The sequence below is a fragment of the Nerophis lumbriciformis genome, linkage group LG02 (assembly GCF_033978685.3).
Source record: "Nerophis lumbriciformis linkage group LG02, RoL_Nlum_v2.1, whole genome shotgun sequence".
Lineage (NCBI taxonomy): Eukaryota > Metazoa > Chordata > Actinopteri > Syngnathiformes > Syngnathidae > Nerophis > Nerophis lumbriciformis.
Genome location: NC_084549.2, coordinates 23,669,785 through 23,690,540, shown reverse-complemented (window position 1 = coordinate 23,690,540; position 20,756 = coordinate 23,669,785). Strand labels below are relative to the sequence as shown.

Sequence of the window (20,756 nt, the reverse complement as noted above, 5' to 3'; positions counted from 1 at the left end):
AACTAGAGGATAAATACGCAAAACAAGCAACCACTAAAACAGAAGTAAACATGGAGATTAAGCACAGTAAAGAGGAAGTGAAGAACATAATTAAGATGGAACACAATAAAAAGTGGCAGGATAATTGGAATAAGGAAACAACAGGTAGAGAGTATTACAAAGTCCAGAGGAGAGTAGGTGTAATGAGAGGAGGCAATAGAAATAGGAAGGAAGAAGACATTATTACTAGAATGAGATTAGGACATACATATCTAAATAGTTCATTAAAATTAATAGGGAAACATACTACAGGACTGTGTGATTCTTGCCAACAGCTAGAAAGTGTAGGACATGTTTTAATATTTTGTAGGAAATATAATAGAGAAAGGGTAATACTGGAAAGTAAGTTAGCGAAAGAGAATATTAGGTTAGCAGTGGAAGATATATTAGGACTGCACTCAGAACACATAGGTTATAAAGCAATATGCACATATTTAAAACATACTGGGTTAAATAAAAGAATATAGAGTAGGGATCCACCTCGGTCCACACTCCAATACAGTAGGTGGCGGTAATGCACACCACAAGGTTGCTTGCCAACCGCCATAAAAAAAACAAAAAAGAAGAAGAAAGAATCAATCACTCTTCTGCTGTTTGACTTGGATGTTTTGACATAATATGGCCATCAGAGGTCGCTGTATTTTTCCCACCTGAGAAACACAGCCGGAAAAGGACGTGGCAAAGAAGGAGTTCACTTCCTGTATTTTGACAGCGAGTTTTAACGTTAGGGTGGTGTCGCGTAATATCCAATTAAAGTCGAAACGAATGTGCACCCGGACACTTTTGGACTTTGCTCTAGTTTCGGAATACCCACACGAACAGGCCGTGTGTGGTGTACATGTGGAGCGGGCAGCCGGCGCTTTAAGCGTCCGGACCTCTGGGGACGATGGCGGGGCTTCTGTCGCTGATGCTCGGCGGGCTTCTGGAGCTCAGCATGAGCGTCTTAGCGAACGGAGAAGGTTATCCCATCTTCACTGATGAAATTCCTTTTAAAATCACTTGGCCTGGGGCCGATTTTAAAATGGTACGGACTCCTATTCGAGTCATTAAATATAATGTTGCAGGTGTGTATTTTGACAGTTGTGTGTGTGGATTTCAGCCCACTTCCGGTGCACTGTACAAGGAAGACAACTTTGTCATCATGACCACGCTGGAGAAGGAGAAATACAAGTGCCTTCTGCCTTCACTCACAGCGGGGGACGAGGTTGGTTTTGAAACTGAAAGTGAAGTTGAACACTTGTAAACAATCCATCCATCCATCCATTTCTACGGCCTTTCCCTTTCGGGGTCGCGGGGTGGTGCTGGAGCCTATCTCAGTTGTATTCGGGCGGAAGGCGGGGTACACCCTGGACAAGTCGCCACCTCATCTCATCACAGGGCCAACACCTTACTTGCCAACCCTCCCGGTTTTCCCGGGAGACTCCCAAATTTCAGTGCCCCTCCCGAAAATCTCCCAGGACAACCATTCTCTATTGGTAATATAACGTCCTCTCTCACCTGAAACCTTCACCCCTTAACAGCCGCATGCTGTCCAGGCGTCCGCTTTTCCTCCATATAAACAGCGTACCGGCCCAGTCACATTATTATGTAGCGTTAGACGGGTTTGACACTGGTCTTTACTCGACGATGTCAAGAAATGCTGACACGTTGTATGGTCTTTTAACTGGTTTAATGATAACGCAAGGCATACTTGGTCAACAGCCATACAGGTCACACTGAGGGTGGCCGTATAAACAACTTTAACACTGTCACTAATAAGCGCCACACTGTGAACCCACACCAAACAAGAATGACAAACCCATTTCGGGAGAACATCCGCACCGTAACACAAGATAAACACAACAGAACAAATACCCAGAATCCCTTGTAGCACTAACTCTTCCGGGACGCTACAATAACATCTACGGCTTTTGGAGCTCAGTGCACAACTGCACACACAACAAGAAGGAGACGAAGCAGAAGAACGAAGAAGAGACATGGCGACAACGAGTAAGAAGAAGAAAATACGCTTGCAAGTTCTAAAATGATTGGAAAAAATAATTTCATTTCATCCAGAAAAGCTCGAAGGATCTCCCGAATTCGGAGGTCTCAATGTTGGCAAGTATGGCCAACACAGATAGACGGACAACATTCACACACTAGGGCCTATTTAGTGTTGCCAATCAACCTATCCCCAGGTGCATTTTTGGAGGTGGAAGGAAACCGGAGTACTCGGAGGGAACTCACGCAGTCGCGGGAAGAACATGCAAACTCCACACAATCCATCTGTTTTCTATTCAGCTTTCCCTCATTAGGGCTAAGAGCTGGAGCCTATCCCAGCTGAATGTGGGCTGCCTAACTTTAGGTTGATGCAGATGCAGAGTAGTGCTTCACCACTGCTGACTACAATGGTAAACATTTGTTAAATTATTTGTCTTTCCTTTCTTTTTTTTAGGATGATGTGAAGGAATACCGCGGCCCCAGTCCAGCTGACCTGCTGGAGCCTTTGTTTAAGCGAAACAGCTGCTCGTACAGAGTGAGTAAAACCCTGGGCCTCCTCTCACGTCTGCGTGCAAAACAAAAGCCAAACATTTTCGGTTTCTCTTTGCTGGCAGATTGAATCCTACTGGACTTATGAAGTATGTCATGGGAAGCATGTAAGACAGTATCATGAAGAGAAGGAGACGGGTCAGGTGGGTGTCCCCGGCGGAGTCTGAATGTAAAGTTACTACTTCATAGAGGAGCAAGGTCTGAATATTACCGTGTGCAACCACAGAAAATAAGTGTTCAGGAGTACTTCCTGGGGAATTTAGCTGAGAAGAAACAAAGTACAGAAGCAGGTATGTGTGTTTTTTACTTATTTTACTGACTGACAAAAATGTGGGTATGCTTTTTTTAAAAATGTGTTGGGATTTTTAATTACTAATATAGGTGTATTAAATCCATATCCCACTAATTATTTTTTAGCTTTAAACAAAATTCCTATTTTAAATGTTGAAATTAGAATTTGTGATGTCAAACCAAATTTCTAAATCTCATTGAGACTGTGCTTTTGCCCCAATTTACCAATCCAATGTATGCCTAAATATTTATAGTATAGATAGGGCAGCACGGTGACACAGGGGTTAGTGCATGTGCCTCACAATACGAAGGTCCTGAGTTCAATCCCGGGCTCGGGATCTTTCTGTGTGGAGTTTGCATGTTCTCCCCGTGACTGCGTGGGTTCCCTCCGGTTGCTCCGGCTTCCTCCCACCTCCAAAGACATGCACCTGGGGATAGGTTGATTGGCAACACTAAATTGGCCCTAGTGTGTGAATGTGAGTGTGAATGTTGTCTGTCTATCTGTGTTGGCCCTGCGATGAGGTAGAGACTTGTCCAGGGTGTCCCCCGCCTTCCGCCCGAATGCAGCTGAGATAGGCTCCAGCACCACCTGCGACCCCAAAAGGGACAAGCTGTAGGAAATGGATGGATGGAGATATATATATATATACACACGGTACATGCCGAAAGTTTGGACATACCTTCTCCTCATTCAATGGTTTTTCTTTATTTCCATGACTATTTACATTGTAGATTGTCACTAAAGGCATCAAAACTATAAATGGTATGTACTTAACCAAAAAAGGTGAAATAACTGAAAACATGTTTTATATTGTGGTTTCTTCAAAATAGCCACCCTTTGCTCTGATTACTGCTTTGCACGCTCTTGGCATTCTCTCGATGAGCTTCAAGCACACCTGTGAAGTGAAAACCATTTAAAGTGACTACCTCTTGAAGCTCATCGAGAAAATGCCAAGAGTGCAAAAAAGTAATCAGAGCAAAGGGTGGCTCTTTTGAAGAAATTAGAATATAAAAAATGTTTTCAGTTATTTCACATTTTTTTGTTAAGTACATAACTCCACATGTGTTCATTCATAGTTTTGATGCCTTCAGTACAATCTACAATGTAAATAGTCATAAAAATCAAGAAAACCTATTGAATGAGAAGGTGTGTCCAAACTTTTGGCCTGAACTGTATATATAACCGGATGCAAACAAGACGCAAGCCATTGTCTGGAGTGTTGTCTGCAATGTGAACACAACTTTTAATACATCCCAGATATACCCGCGGGCAAAATGTCCAAATATTAAGAGGACAGTGGGGGCTTTTAAGAAGAGAAAGTCCAACTGGAGCAGCAGAGACAGAATGTGAAAAAAAAATCCAGGAATTCAAATTGTAGGAATTTTAAAGAATTTATTTGTAAATTATGGTGGAAAATAAGTATTTGGTCACTTCAAACAAGGAAGATCTCTGGCTCTCACAGACCTGTAACTTCTTCTTTAAGAAGCTCTTCTGTCCTCCACTCGTTACCTGTATTAATGGCACCTGTTTGAACTCGTTATCTGTATAAAAGACACCTGTCCACAGCCTCAAACAGTCAGACACCAAACTCCACTATGGCCAAGACCAAAGAGCTGTCGAAGGACACCAGGAAAAGAATTGTAGACCTGCACCAGACTGTGAAGAGTGAATCTACAATAGGCAAGAAGCTTGGTGTGAAAAAAATCAACTGTGGGAGCAATCATCAGAAAATGGAAGACATGCAAGACCACTGATAATCTCCCTCGATCTGGGGCTCCACGCAAGATCTCATCCCGTGGGGTCAAAATGATCATGAGAACGGTGAGCAAAAATCCCAGAACCACACGGGGAGACCTGGTGAATGACCTGCAGAGAGCTGGGACCAAAGTAACAAAGGTTACCATCAGTAACACACTACGCCGACAGGGAATCAAATCCTGCAGTGCCAGACGTGTCCCCCTGCTTAAGCCAGTGCATGTCCAGGCCCGTCTGAAGTTTGCCAGAGAGCACATGGATGATACAGCAGAGGATTGGGAGAATGTCATGTGGTCAGATGAAACCAAAATAGAACTTTGTGGTATAAACTCAACTTGTCGTGTTTGGAGGAAGAAGAATACTGAGTTGCATCCCAAGAACACCACACCTACTGTGAAGCATGGGGGTGGAAACATCATGCTTTGGGGCTGTTTTTCTGCTAAGGGGACAGGTCGACTGATCTGTGTTAAGGAAAGAATGAATGGGGCCATGTATCGTGAAATTTTGAGCCAAAACCTCCTTCCATCAGTGAGAGCTTTGAAGATGAAACGTGGCTGTGTCTTCCAGCATGACAATGATCCCAAACACACCGCCCGGGCAACGAAGGAGTGGCTCCGTAAGAAGCATTTGAAAGTCCTGGAGTCTCCAGACCTCAACCCCATAGAAAATCTGTGGAGGGAGTTGAAAGTCCGTGTTGCTCGGCGACAGCCCCAAAACATCACTGCTCTCGAGAAGATCTGCATGGAGGAATGGGCCAAAATACCAGCTACTGTGTGTGCAAACCTGGTAAAGACCTATAGTAATCGTTTGACCTCTGTTATTGCCAACAAAGGTTATATTACAAAGCATTGAGTTGAATTTTTGTTATTGACCAAATACTTATTTTCCACAATAATTTACAAATAAATTCTTTAAAATTCCTACAATGTGAATTCCTGGATTTCACCGTTGAAGTGTACCTATGATGAAAATTACAGACCTCTGTCATCATTTTAAGTGGGAGAACTTGCACAATCGGTGGCTGACTAAATACTTTTTTGCCCCACTGTACAAGTACAACACATTTACCATTTACCATCTTTGCCTTATAGTTAAATGAGCCAAGTTTGCAACCGGAACAATAACTAACATAAGTCTGGAAATATTGCACAGGTAGATTTTAGTACAGACGGATTTTGGTCAGTAACTATCAAAGTATCAAATTAGTTACCCATCCCTAACTCTTTGTAATTATTATATTATATTTGTTGCATTATGCTATAAAAGTATCTTGTTTTAGCTAAACCTGAAGAGCCAGAACCTGCTGAATCGGCAGCGCCTGAAACAGAAGTAAGCTTCACACCAAAGTTTGAACATTAAACAGCTTAAAATGTGACAGTGACACATACTATTCTTTTGTGCTGCCCAGGTGCCATCTAAGAACATAGAAGGTCAACTGACTCCATACTACTCCCTGGAGATGGGTTACGGAACACCTTGCGTGTTGAAGGAGAACCAGCCGCGCGCCACCTCTGTGCTATACGTGTGTCACCCGGAGGCCAAGCATGAGATCCTGTCAATCGCAGAGGTCACCACTTGCGAATACGAGGTGGTGGTGCTGACCCCCTTGCTCTGCGCGCACCCAAAATACAGGTGGACCTCGCCACCCTGCCGTAATTAAAAGCATACATCAGATTTAGCCTGACGCCCCTCGTTGCAGGTTCAAGTCGTCCCCGGTTAACGCCATCTTCTGCCAAGCGTTGGCTGGTTCGCCACTGCGGCCTCAGCGGCTCGCCCAGCTGGATAAGGAGCGAGAGGAGCAGCTCAAGCCTCCTTTCATGGCCACCACAGAGCCCACAGAGGTGAGCTGCTCGTCTTGTGAAAGGACGACAACGAGCTCACTGATCTGTCATGTGTGTTACAGGAGGAGACTTCACCAGTGAAAGAAGAGGCCTTCACTTCCACTCACAAACCGATCGCTGTTGGCGGACAAGCTCAGGTGGCCGTGGGCACCACTCACATCTCACGTCTGACAGACAATCAGCTCATCAAGGAGTTCCTCAGTGGCTCTTACTGTTTACACGGGGTAAGACCTCATCAGCTGATTTGGAGGAGAGTCTCCTTGGGGCCTGGAATTTTCTGATGATGTGATGTGTCCTTTAGGGGGTTGGATGGTGGAAGTACGAGTTTTGTTATGGAAAGCACGTCCATCAGTACCATGAGGTAAGACAGTCTTTGTGTGTCTGTCAGGGAGGGCTGCTTTTAAACTGATTGACATACCTTAAGTAGCATTTTATACAGCAACCAAAATGCATCTTTAAAAAAATCACAAAATGTTCTAAATTATGTTTTACAAGTACATGATTGTAATGTTAAAATAGCAAAAATTGGCATTTGAACTGTTGTTCCAGTGTTGATAATGCTTGTAAAAGTTGTAGGGTATTTTTATTTTATTATTATATTTTAACTTCTGTAATGTCTAATCTGAATTGGGTCACATTGAACTCATGCTATTGAAACAAATAATTTGATAAAATAACATAATTGCAATAATAGATAAGTGTAAATATTTTTAACAAGTTGTGATTTCAAGAGGACAAAGCTTTGCCGTGAAATACAATACAATGATTGTTCGCAGACCATCCCTTACCTAAAATTACCGTAAACTCTTCAGACATTTGACCAGCAGCCATGTAGCCCCTACACTTGCATACTTAAAAAACATACTTTATAAGTTATTACAGGGACTATTTTAGCTGTGCAATTACTTTGCTAAACACTAGTGTAGCCTTAGCATGTGTTTGTTTTTTGAAAAATGCAATCCTGCGCCTCTAATTGTACACTTCTAGGGCCTGATCTACTAAAATCCAAATAGGAAGTGCTAAATAGTATGTACAAACTTCAAAATGTTTTGTACCATTAGTGGGCGTGTTTCACATATGATCTGCTAAGACTGCGCGTACACTTGATAACAAGTGTAAAAATGGTGTAGACCGCCCAATTTTTAAAGAGAATTTTGCATGTATACTGGCTGTCACCATGGATACACTCATTTCCCTTCACATTTATGGCATCTTATGGTTAAATCTGTGGCATTGTCATGTTGTTGACATGCAGCACACAACTATAATATGTCCCACATTTCTGGGCTATATTTAAATATGATCTAAACAACAGAACCTACTTTTTCTGGGAGGTGTGTTTTAATATAGTATATATGTATATATTATTTTTAATATTTTTAAATGTATTATTTATATTATAATATATTTTCTATGTAAAAAAACAGCTGCCATTCAAAAAGAAATCTATGGAATATATTGAATTTATTTTAATCAATCAATTAAGTCAAACAACAGCTGTAACATTCCTAAATTATATTGCTGAATAGACAATATGTCTAATATTTTTATTTTTGACAGTCCAAATATGTTGACACGCATACAGATGGACTATTCTCTCTGTTCGTCTGTTTTTGCTGCGCGATCGCCTGCTTTCTCGCATCATTTGTGCTTAACTGTGTCAGTTTGCATGAACATTCTAGACATGCTAAATATAGATGCAAAACAGCAGCCAGCGAACAGTTTTTGGCTTTGATAAATCACATTGCGAATGCTAAATGATTATATTTGCTTCTCCTCCTCCCGCTAATGTGGGGGTTTTGCTCATCAGCATATATTCTGTACATAGACAGACACGCTAAATGGATTGCTCTTTCTATTTTGCTCACTTAAGAGACACAATATCCTGCGCACGAGCTTAGTAGATCAACTTTGTGTGCGCTATCAAGTTTGCACTTGTTTTAATTCACACAAACCTTAAGTAGATCAAGGCCTATGTCTATTTTTATAAACCACGGCTTTTGTCAAATGTTTGTTTCGCATACTCATACGTCAGTTTGTACCGGAGGTTCTATCTGTGCCTTGTTAAAAAGTTTTTGTTCATTATTTTGGTCCATTATTGGACTTGTGCAAATCTTTAAATCTGCAACGTGTCCTCTTTATAGCAATTAAAAGTCTAAATCTTTAATTATTGGCATGTAAGAGGATTTGTGTTGCTTTTGTGTTTCAGGAAAAGGAGCAAGGCAAGAACATTGTAGTTGTCGGGAACTGGAATGCAGACGAACACATGGAGTGGGCAAAGAAGAACGTGGCTCGATCCTACCAGCTCAAAGACAGTGGACTGCAGAAAGTCAAGTATGTTGTTGTTGTTGCACATCCTTCATCACAACCACCTGCTCTTCATCATGTTTGTGTGCTCACAGGTTGGTCTCTCACTTCTATGGCCATGGGGACCTGTGCGATATGACAGGGAAGCCCAGACAAGTCATTGTGAAATTAAAGTGCGTCATCATCAGTGTCTTCAATTAGTACGCCATATTTTCCTACTGACACACTCCTGTTGTTGTTTGCTCAGATGCAAAGAGTCCGAGTCTCCTCATGCGGTCACCGTCTACATGCTGGAACCTCAAACCTGCCAGTATATCCTTGGGGTGCGTGTCCTCCAACTTTGACTTGGAATTCTGCTTTAACAAAGTTGTTGATCCTGAGGTCAAGGGTCAATTAGATCCGTTTTAGAGACAAGTCGACCCTTAAAGAGATTCGTACAGTCATCCCTCGTTTATCATGGTTAATTGGTTCTGAATGTAAAGAATTTACATAAAGCAGGAATCATCAGTTATAAATCAAATATTTTTATAACTACAGCTTTTTTTTAAATCTGTTTACAACATTCTAAATACATTTTAAACATTGGGAGAACCCTCGAGACATGAATAACCCCATTTAGTGACCTTTACAGTCTTTTAATTCAATATGGTAATGCTGAGCCAATCAGTGGCCAAAACACTGGTCAACGTGCTCTTATTGGTTTGGTCTCCTTTAGTGGCCAATCTTACTTTAGTATTGAAATTGTTACTTCATTTAGACATTTTTATGCTTTAAAATGCTCAATTAAGGTCCAAAATGTTTTCGAATATGCTTTAAAATCTGCGATGAGTAGTAATAAAGCCGCAATATTTGAAGTGTGATGTAGTGAGGCATGACAGTATTTCATTTTCCAAATAGCCAAATTTCCTTTAAAACCCCAACATGCTGTTAAACAAAAGTGATTCTTGCAGTCATCTCTTAAATGTAGATACTTTTGTTCCATCTGTTCTTTAATTTAACTCTTAGCCACATCAGTATAGCGCATTGACCCAAATCTAAATCAGCCCTCAATATAAGACAAACAGTCTTTTTCGAGACTTTTTTTTTTTTTTTTTTTTAAATATGAAAAATAAAACACAAGAAAATCCTGTTTTCACTATCATTGAAATTACAATTTAATTGTAATAAACAATCATATGTAATGGTTGTTTCAGTGGTCATGATTATCTCAAAATTAGCATCATGACTTATCCTCTGTTCTTTGATAACTTTCCCAAACTTAAGGACTGGTATGTATGAATGACAGGCAGAAAAGCTCAGAGAAGTACCCTATTTTTCGGAGTATAAGTCGCACCGGAGTATAAGTCGCACCTGCCGAAAATGCATAATAAAAAAGGAAAAAAAACATATAAGTCGCACTGGAGCCCGGCCAAACTATGAAAAAAACTGCGATTTATAGTCAGAAAAATACGGTAAGTTGGTGCCACCTGTTGGAATGCATGTATAAATTTGTAGACCCAGACAAAAAATAATGTCTTATTCAAGTCAATGCAATACATGAATATGACAATATGCAGATTCAGAGACTGGCATTGATCCAGGTGGCTGTAAATTCCTGCTGTTAAGATTAATTTCCAATTGCTTAAAGAAACATGAAGGCTGTATCAGCTGGTGGAATCAATCCATGTTCTTTATCTTAGGTTGAGTCTTCAGTCATATGCAGGATTCTTGACTCGGCAGACGAACAAGGACTCCTGTCCCTCTCCAGCTGAACTCCAAAGGTCATGTGAGGACAAAAAGAGAATCCTGTGTGGTAGGTCTCAAAAAAAAAAAAAAAAAAAAAAAAAAAAAGACAGATGCCTGTGATGCTGCACATGATGATGGTTAACAAAGGTTCAAACTGTGGTGGTCCTGTTAACTGGGCTGGACTGGATGTCGAGGAAACAGAAAGACTCTCCCAGCTTCCTGAAACTGTGCAATGGTTCACGCCGCGTCGTAGCTGAAGTAAATCACTAACAGAGATTTATTTTATATTTAGGCTTTAAAATATGTTGATTTCTAATGAGCAGGATGATTATCAAATTCACAGTATTTACTGTGGGTTTCTTTGTGTGCTGGGCCGCCCCTCCCTAAACGCTGGTCATGCGGTGTGTTTTGGCCCTACGATTAGTGGTGGGCTTCATTTTATGTCAAGAAGCAAATGTAAAATGTCAACTTATGAAGTACAGAGCGCAAACATGTTCCGTCACTGATTAGATCACAATGATATAATTCCCCCTGAGGCGGGGGCAGTTAGTGCTCATCTCAAATATACGATGGGACTGGGACCGAATCCCGGTCAAAGTAGAGTTAAGAAGAATTTAAAATGTATGTTTTAAAGGGGAACTGCATTTTTTTTTTAAATTGTGCCTATCGTTCACAATGGATGTTTTTTTTTGTTTTTTTTAAGTAAATGCGATCAAAAGTTCGCTTGTAGCGGAGCCAATGGGAGCTCTACTGTTGCGCCCATAAAATCCAATAAATAACCAAAAAGCTTCCACAAAACCAGAATATTAACCATGTGTTTGTGATATTAGTATAAGCGCTAACAGAGACTATTTATAGCAACACCATGATCACTACTGTGTGTCCCTATGTTTACGTCATCGAGTGATCTGCTGCTTCCTTGCTCCTTGAATGTTTATTGTAGATCATAAATCATGCATCTCACCTGGACAGAAGAAGTCTGAGTAGGTATTTGGACAAGTTGGTAAACTTTAACAGCCATTTAGGACCCGAAAATGGCCGGAATGACACAAAAAGACACTTGGTCCCCCCGCCATCCCACTCCGTTTCTTTGTGAGAATTATGAGTCATTCTTCACCTAAACAGGAATATATCAACATCCCAGCAGACATTGTACAGTAAGTGATGTTTTATTATGTTTGTTGGTTCTCACAAAGTCTGTAGTGAGTAACAATCAGTGATGAAGAAGAAAAAAAAAAGCAAACGTGATTCGTTTTTTAAATTAATGCGTATGCTTAAAATGATCAAAATAGGTAAATATTAAATGTTGTTATAGATGTGTCTGTTGCGTGTTTGGATGTTTTTTTTAAGGGCTTTGTAGGCGAATTTGCTTGGCCCCCATTGGCTCCATTGTAAGCAAACTTTTGATCGCATTTATTTAATATTTAGAAAGCAAAACAAAAAAAAACATTGTTATGAAGGTTTCATGATTGCGAACGATAGGCAAAATTCCCCAAAAAGTGCAGTTACCCTTTAAGAATATTTCTATTTTTCCACACAAAAAAATGTATTCGTTTTAGTACAAAACATTCATCAAAAGTTAAAAAGAATTGTTTCAAATGTTTTTTTTTAATCATAGGTCTCTAAAATTCTGTTTAGGGCTCCAATTTAGGCTGGGGTGGCCTTGTGTGGGTGTGGGTCTTCACTTATGTTTGATTGGGAGACGTATCACTCGTAATCTTAATAATGATGGTGAGTGTAACTTAATTATAAGATGGTGCTGTTGAATGCTTGAAAATCTTGATTAAAATGTATTTTTAACTTTTGCATTTTGTCCAAGAAGTATTTTCTAACATACATGTTGTCTTGGTCACTGTCTCATCTCATGGACAAAACAGAAATACACTTGCAGTGTGACAAAAAGTGCAAACGTTTGTTACACTCGTGCAAAGTAAAGCTGTGCAATTTTAAACATTTTGCTTTTATAAAAGTAATACTATTGTTTTCATAAAATTCTATTTGATTAGTACGACCAATGAGTGCTTTCATCATAAAGACACTAAAAGGACAAGCTACTGCTTCAAAAGCTGCAATCTTACTTGGTTTGGCTTTCTCAACACAACTGAATAAACCCGAATTCAAGTGGTTATTTTTCCTCCTGAAAAGAACACAACACTCGCGCTACAGCATGGGTGTCAAACGTATGAAATCAGGCCCTTGGACAGGTTTGCTAAATATAAAAATGAGCTGAAATTTTTGGGATAAAAGAAACCGCTGTTTTAAATGTGTCCACTGGATGTCGCAATAGCAATTCTTTGTGACTTCACAGGGGGCGGAGCTATGTCCCGTGATGAGATAGCGGCAACATTTCCGTGTTTGGACACTACTTACTTTTAGTGCTTATTAGTGATTGTACGTAAAATGTGCATCGTTACAGTCATGCTTTGATTGTCAAAGATGTTGGTAATGTCATAGGTGACCTGGGACATTTCTTCCAAAATAAATAGGCGCACATAAATATGCTAAAATTAAAAGGTATCTCCTTTTCACTTCATTTGTGATTTATGAAATGAGTGTAAATTCAAGTTTTGTTGTAGATGATGCTAACATATGTACAGAATACACCACATGATGTTAGTACATTAGTTGAGGAAAAATTAATAAATTACATGAATAACATCCTGCAATTTGATCTTGATATTATTATTATTATTATTATTATTATTATTATATCATAGGGCAGCACGGTGGAAGAGGGGTTAGTGGGTCTGCCTCACAATACGAAGGTCCTGAGCAGTCCTGGGTTCAATCCCGAGCTCGGGATCTTTCTGTGTGGAGTTTGCATGTTCTCCTCGTGACTGCGTGGGTTCCCTCCGGGTACTCCGGCTTCCTCCCACCTCCAAAGACATGCACCTGGAGATAGGTTGATTGGCAACACTAAATTGGCCCTAGTGTGTGAATGTGAGTGTGAATGTTGTCTGTCTATCTGTGTTGGCCCTGCGATGAGGTGGCGACTTGTCCAGGGTGTACCCCGCCTTCCACCCGAATGCAGCTGAGATAGGCTCCAGCACCCCCCGCGACCCCAAAAAAAGGGACAAGCGGTAGAAAATGGATGAATGGATGGATGGATTATTACTCATCCCATCTTCTGATAGATTAAAAAATAACACCAATAGGAGCATTTTAAAACTCTGCCAGACTCAAATCCAACTATTTGACTGATGAACATCATCACACCATGTATTCAGAAAGTATAAACGATGACAACTGAAGGTAGAATACTATTAACCGCCACAAAAGTGTAAAAAACATGATTTGTACATTTTCAGAACGTGCTTGGTCTATTTTTAAACAAAGAAAACAATCTAAAGTTGTCTTTATTTGTAAGGTTCTCGTGCCATGATTTCACCATTTCGGCCTATTTAGGAATAGGTTTACCTCCATGTGGCCTCTGGGCTTAAATGAGTTTGACACCCCTGCTCTACAGTATCAGATGTTCATGTTATTCTTTGTAAGGCCACCAGGTGGTGCTGCTGCTTAATCAATACTATAACGTTAAGTGTTGGAAATGAGTCAGGCATTGAAGTAGCTTTGTTTTTTTTAAATCCTCACCTCAACTCAACAATAAAATAAAATAAACCATTTTACATTTAAAATTCAACAGTCATAATTTTAGCCTATATATTGTGTAAAGCATGAAAAATAAACACAAAATAATACAGCTAAGACAAAATAGCACAAATAATTAAAGACCCCTTGCTATAACAACTACTTCACAAATGAGCCTCATTTGAAAAGAAAGCAGCACAGCACTTGCCAAACATTTATTGTGTTAAAAAGTGTGCTTGGGGTTCACAAATAAATGCGTTAAAAAGCAGAAAATTCAACTACAGCCTTGTGTGTGCACTGAAGGCCTCCGATGTCAGGTTGTAGCAGCCCACAGATGTGCAACACAGCAGTTAGATTCATAGGAACATCAGGAATACCCCAAAAAACACAGCAAAAATATTTTGATCTTTACGTCACTGTCCACCATGGATCCATCTTCTACACTGCGTATCCTGTTCATGATCAGCTGGAGCCTATCCCGGGTGATTTATAAGGGTCAGTCTATCCGGTCTGACACACCAAACAAGCATTTACACATTACAGCCAATTTCAGGGTTCCATTACCTCACTGGTGTCATGACATGTTCATAAGTTCATAAGTCCAAAATAAAGTGAATGGATGGATGCGAAAAACATATGAAAGTTGTCAATTACTAAGTTTATAATATTTTTGTAGTTTATAATTGTTTCTCACCAGTTGATATATTGTATAAGGCCACTAAAATTATGTTGCGGGCCACACCACCTTAAATGCGGTGGTGTGGCCACATAAATATGTGGTGAGTCACATTAAAAATAATGTGACAGGCCCACGATAATGAAAATATAGTTTAGTTTTGAATTGTTTTGTTGAACAACTCTTATGGTACATTGTACACAGTTGATAATTTTTTATTTTTTTTTAAATGCCTGGTCGGACACATGGTGGTTGTGTACTGCACAGTCTGAAGTAATAGGGGTGTGTGTGTGCGTGTATCAAGGCCTCAAAATTGCTATCCATATGTAAAATGGAAAACTGAAGGTTCACATGTAAGGATATAAAGTACAGTACCCTTTGTTGTTTTATATTGTTTATATACCAGGGGTGTCAAACTCATTTTAGATCGGGGGCCACATGGAGAAAAATCTACTCCCAAGTGGGCCGGACTGATAAAATAAAGACAACTTCAGATTGTTTTCTTTGTTTAAAAATAGAACAAACACATTCTGAAAATGTACAAATCATAATGTTGTTGGGTTATTTTTTAGGGCTGCAACTAACGATTAATTTGATAATCGACTAATCTGGCGATTATTACTTTGATTATTCGATTAATAATCGGATAAAAGAGACAGTATTTTATTGGGGGGAAAACAGCATACTGGCACTATACTTATTTTGATTATTGTTTCTCAGCTGTTTGTACATGTTGCAGTTTATAAATAAAGGTTTATAAAAAAAAATAAAAATACATCTATGCGCATAGCATAGATCCAACGAATCGATGACTAAATTAATCGTCAACTATTTTTATAATCGATTTAATCGATTAGTTGTCGCAGCCCTAGTTTTTTTTACACTTACATGTTGCAGTTAATCATTTATATTTTCTGAATAAATTATGTGATAATGTTCATCAGTCAACTCATTGGTGTTAATTTTCAATCTATCAAGATTAAAAAAATATCTCAAAATCAAATTACAGTATTTTATTTACCGTATTTTTCGGAGTATAAGTCGCACCGGAGTATAAGTCGCACCTGCCCAAAATGCATAATAAAAAAGGAAAAAAACATATATAAGTCGCACTGCAGCCCGGCCAAACTATGAAAAAAACTGCGACATATAGTCCGAAAAATACGGTATGTAGTTTGATCATTTTCCTCGACTGATGTACTTATTTTGTACATACTCAGCATCATCCACAAAGATACAAAGAATCGCTATTGCGACATCTAGTGGACACTTTTAGAACAGCTGTTTCTTTCATTCAAAAATTGCAGGTTCATTTTTATACTTCATCCGTGGGCCGAATAAAACCTGTATGTTTGACACCCCTGTTCTATACTGTAAAGTGTCCTTGGGTTTTTTTGAAAGGCGTTTATAAATTAAATGTATTATTATTATAAACAAAAATGTTAATATAAAAAATGTTTTTAAACACAAAAAATGGTATAGATACATATTAAAATGGTATTAAATAAAATTCAATCAAATCCATTATGGGAACCACTTGGCATTCCCAGAGAGAACAAACCCAAGCACAAGAACACTCCACTCAGCAATATCGAGGTTCGAACCCGCAACCTTCTTGCTGCAGAACACAACAGATCCCAAGTGAAAGTTCAGACTGAGGGGGCGGGGATCTGCTGCACTGAGGTGCTGTCAAAGTCCTGCAGCGTGTCGTTACGGGTGTGGTAGTGCATGGCGACGTAGGACTTGGCAAAGGCGAACGTCTGTGAGCTGGCAGGCTGGAGGCTGGTGGGCGAGCTGGGCCCCGCCGACGGACTGCTGTTGTATATGCTGTAGTACGGCTCGATGCGGGTGTTGATGGGCGTGGACGTGCTGGCGGGGCGGGGCCTGCGCCCACCTCTAGGGCTGGCGGCGCAATCCCTGGACTGACTCGGCCCGCAAGCCTGGTCCACCAGTCTCTTCTGGGCCTTCGGCGAGAGCACGTAGGCCGAGTTGGTCTCGTGGTGCGAGGATTTATTCCGGTTGACCTCCAGGCTGCCCTTGCCCATGGCGTGCAGGCGGGTCTTTTGCTTGCAGCACAGCAGGCCCAGCGCCGCCCAGTGCACGCAGCACAGGACGCGGCGCCGCAGGCCGGCGCTGTTGCGCGAGTACACGAAAGGGTTGATGCCCGATTTGAGGAAGATGAGCACGAAGCTGCACAGTTCGAACTGGTGGTGCGCGAAGCTGCTCTCGGGCGACAGGACGTCCCGCGCCAAGCACACCCCCATCGGCAGGCAGCACAGCAGGACGGAGAACACGATGACGACACAGGTGACCACGGCTTTGGAGTCTTTGGCGGTGGCCAAGTTGACCGTAGACACCAGCTGACAACACGTGGCTCCCTGCGCCGCCCCCGGAACCACGGGTTGGTTGGGGTAAGAGTGCGTCTTTACGTTCTGGAGCTTCCGGTACAAAGGGGGGCCTTGAGAGCCGCGCTGCACCCCCTCGAAGCCGGTGGCGACCAAAGGCGGCGTGCACCTGGCAGCCACCGTGATGACGGGACACTTCCTCACTTGGACGTTCTTCCTCAGGGTCTGCGCGATCATCAGATAAGACACGGTCACCACGGCGACACAAAAGGCAAAGTCAGCGAGGTAGGCGTACAGAACCAGCCGGGCCCGGCCCCCTCCGAGACCGAAGTGGGGCAGGCAGGGGCCGTCCCTGCGCGGGTACGCCCGCATGGTGAGGAGGGCGGCCATGGTGAAGCTGGACGTCCACAAGAGGGCGGTGAGCGCCAGCGTGCACGGGAAGGAGGCGGTGCGGTTGGGCTGCTGGCCCAGCACCATCCGCAGGCGGTGCAGGGCGATGACCGCCACCGTCTCCAGCGACATGATGATGAACCCGGAGCTGGTCAGGTGGAAGGCGAAACAGAAGCTCTTGGACACGCCGCCCCCGCCGCCCGCGTCCAGGTAGAGCACCAGCGCGAACATGGGCGCAGTCACGCAGCAAATAAACAAATCGCAGAAAGACAGATTGAGGATCATGAAGTCAAAGTTGGTGCGGAACTTGCGGAAGGCCGGGTCGAAAAAGGAGAGGAACACCACCAGGTTGCCGTAGGAACCCAGGAAGAAGATGAAGACGAGGAGGAGGGAGCAGAAGGTCAACGTGGTCGTGTGGATGAGCGCCCATGTCGGGGGGCCGTGTGACGCCTGGGTGCCGTTCAAGTTCACCTGCTTGGGCACATCCGTCAGGTCTGATGGCGTCACCGTGCTGTTCATCATCATATCATTATTAATAATAATAATAACAATGAAATGTCAAAGAGTCACATAATATTCCTCTGGAAAGAAACGCCAACATGATGACAGCCTCCCTCATTGGTGCCTCCTACAAATAAAATCACAGTATATAAATCGAACAATAAAACAACACACGTGTGAGAAGAGAGGAATCATTTGAGCAAAAACATTAAAACCCCAACGAATCTTACCTTCTTTAGTTGATCCTGTCATTTATTTCAGCCCATGTTTCTATTTTAAAGCATCCTCGCGGTACGTGAACGCACCGCAGCTTCGAGGCGAAAAATATCCACTTAGGCTCCATTAAGACAACATAAAACGCACCATCACCTTCATCCTCGCTGTTTCTAACGCATTCGCAGAGCAAACTCGCCTCGGCTCATTTATTTGTCTTGTATTTTCCATCCCTTCTTTTTCTTCTTCTTAGTCGATGTATTCATTCTTTTTTCTTTTTTTTTTTTACCCAGAATACAACCGGACTTGCGCGGTTTGGAAAAAAACGATCATGAGGTCACAGCCGACGTATGCGAGCAATGAGCATCAATAGTACTGCGTTCAACGAGTGCATACAATTATTGTACATGTTTATCAATGTATTTGTATTATTATACACGGTCAGTGTGCGTATTTAAGTCACGTAATCCCATTGTGTTTGGCTATTACCGTTTTTAAAAGGAGATCTTGAACGTCACACTACAGCAAAATGGTTACCCCATTAAGGATATCCTTATTTCGGTCATTTTAGTCTAAACGTACTATATTATGTACCCCATGCAATAGTATGTATTAGAAATGTATGAATCATAGATTTATTGATTAATTATTATTTTATTATTTATTTTTTTACTCTGGGTGGGAAGCTTAGTTCACGAATCTATTCAGAACCAAGTCTCAATTCTAATTTATCCTCACAATATAACATCTGGTGTATAAATTAAACTAAATCCTTTTCAAAACACGTTACAAAAGTTCCTGTTGGCTGCTGACGTATGACATGCATGCACAGCGAGTAAACACACAGCTTTTTAAAAATGTTATCCATCCATCCATCTTCTTCCGCTTATCCGAGGTCGGGTCGCGGGGGCAGCAGCCTAAGCAGGGAAGCCCAGACTTCCCTCTCCCCAGCCACTTCGTCCAGCTCTTCCCGGGGGATACCGAGGCATTCCCAGGCCAGCCGGGAGACAGTCTTCCCAACGTGTCCTGGGTCTTCCCCGGCCGTGGCCTCCGTACTGGTCGGACGTGCCCTTAACACCTCTCTAGGGAGGCGTTCAGGTGGCATCCTGACCAGATGCCCGACTCACCTCATCTGGCTCCTCTCGATGTGGAGGAGCAGGGCTTTACTTTGAGCTCCTCCCGGAAAATGTTATCGATTCTTGAAAATTTTTAATCGATTTATAACCGGAATAATTCTCATTTGTTCCTGTGTGCTGTTATTGCCACTGTCTTTTGTGCTGTGTATAGTGTTGATGATATTGGAACATTCACTTCAACCAAGTTTTATCTTATCCTTTATTATACATTGGTTTGTTTTTGTACCTACTTAACTTTAACATGGGAACATACCATTCATTTTTCCAAATATAAAAACTCTTTGTTCATTTATATTTTGCACTTCATGGATGGTATAAAACAGGGGTCACCAACCTTTTTGAAACCAAGAACCACTTCTTGGGTACTGATTAATGCGAAGGACTACCAGTTTGATACACACTTAAATAAATAGAAATAGCCAATTTGCTCAATTTACCTTTAACTCTGTTATTATTAATAATTAATGATATTTATCTTTGTGGAAACACTGATCATCTTAATGATTTCTCACAATAAATATATATAGAAACAGATAAATATCAATATGCAACACTTTATTTTTATATGTTCTCTAAGTGCACATTTTTCCAATTGAACATTTTCAAATGATCACTTCTAAGACAGTCTTGTGAAATCACAATATTTCATTTTAACTAGCTAGCCACTAACATTTTTTAACAAATCATGAATGACTGCACCATGTTTGTACAAAAAATAACTCATGTAAAATACAAAAGTCAACTCTCAAATTTTTAAATAAATCATGTCACACTTTGAACTGGACACCAAATCTGTTATCTGTTTCTTTGTCGGTTAGTGAAGACCAAGTCTTTAGAATATTTTCTTGGATTTTCAAATTTTATTTTGAGTTTTGTCTCTCTTAGAATTAAAAATGTTGAGCAAAGCGAGACCAGCTTGCTAGTAAATAAATACAATTTAAATAATAGAGACAGCTCACTGGTAAGTGCTGCTATTTGAGCTATTTTTAGAACAGGCCAACGGGCTACTCATCTGGTCCTTACGGGCGACCTGGTGCCCGCGGGCACCGCGTTGGTGACCCCTGGTATAGAATATCAATCAGAATCAGAAATACTTTAATAATCCTCGAGGGGAAATTAAGATTTTCAGCACAATCCCATTCAAGATCAGACAAACGTTACCGGGAGACAGAACAGGATCGCTGACGGGTCTGCCAACTTCCGGCGCCCCTTACAAAAAAGGTGAGAAACAGGTAAACGCTGGGGAGGGGTGAGAAAAAATATATTCAGTCTAAGCGTGGGCCCCTGGAGAGGGGGTCCAGACTCCAGACTGAGGCCAAGGGATGAAGAAAAAACCTCATAGCCATCCATCCATCCATCCATCTTCTTCCGCTTATCCGAGGTCGGGTCGCGGGGGCAGCAGCCTAAGCAGGGAAGGCC

General features: G+C 41.4%; 2 protein-coding genes across 2 annotated transcripts; one reads left to right on the top strand and one right to left on the bottom strand.

Moving 5' to 3' along the window:
- Window positions 1–872: 872 nt before the first annotated feature.
- On the top strand, window positions 873–12,028 carry erlec1 (endoplasmic reticulum lectin 1). The gene is made up of 14 exons (XM_061959072.1): window positions 873–1,063; window positions 1,139–1,243; window positions 2,474–2,554; window positions 2,634–2,711; window positions 2,795–2,858; window positions 5,895–5,944; window positions 6,024–6,247; window positions 6,315–6,456; window positions 6,519–6,680; window positions 6,758–6,817; window positions 8,666–8,790; window positions 8,859–8,936; window positions 9,011–9,086; window positions 10,443–12,028. Exons 1-14 carry the CDS (start codon window positions 926–928, stop codon window positions 10,512–10,514), a joined length of 1,455 nt encoding a protein of 484 aa, XP_061815056.1. The 5' UTR covers window positions 873–925; the 3' UTR covers window positions 10,515–12,028.
- Window positions 12,029–14,278: 2,250 nt separating this feature from the next.
- Window positions 14,279–20,744, bottom strand: gpr75 (G protein-coupled receptor 75). Its single transcript, XM_061959067.2, has 2 exons — window positions 18,219–20,744; window positions 14,279–18,115 (listed from the first exon to the last, which is right to left on the bottom strand). Exon 2 carries the CDS (start codon window positions 18,010–18,012, stop codon window positions 16,402–16,404), a length of 1,611 nt encoding a protein of 536 aa, XP_061815051.1. The 5' UTR covers window positions 18,013–18,115; window positions 18,219–20,744; the 3' UTR covers window positions 14,279–16,401.
- Between the last annotated feature and the right edge of the window lie 12 nt (window positions 20,745–20,756).

Bases quoted from the DNA above. Each gene is read 5' to 3' on its own strand.
- erlec1 (XM_061959072.1), top strand. From the start codon at position 926: ATGGCGGGGCTTCTGTCGCTGATGCTCGGCGGGCTTCTGGAGCTCAGC. The intron at 6,248-6,314 runs GTGGACCTCGCC...CCCTCGTTGCAG, and splicing joins TGCGCGCACCCAAAATACAG to GTTCAAGTCGTCCCCGGTTA. The intron at 6,457-6,518 runs GTGAGCTGCTCG...TGTGTGTTACAG, and splicing joins CCACCACAGAGCCCACAGAG to GAGGAGACTTCACCAGTGAA.
- gpr75 (XM_061959067.2), bottom strand. From the start codon at position 18,012: ATGATGATGAACAGCACGGTGACGCCATCAGACCTGACGGATGTGCCC.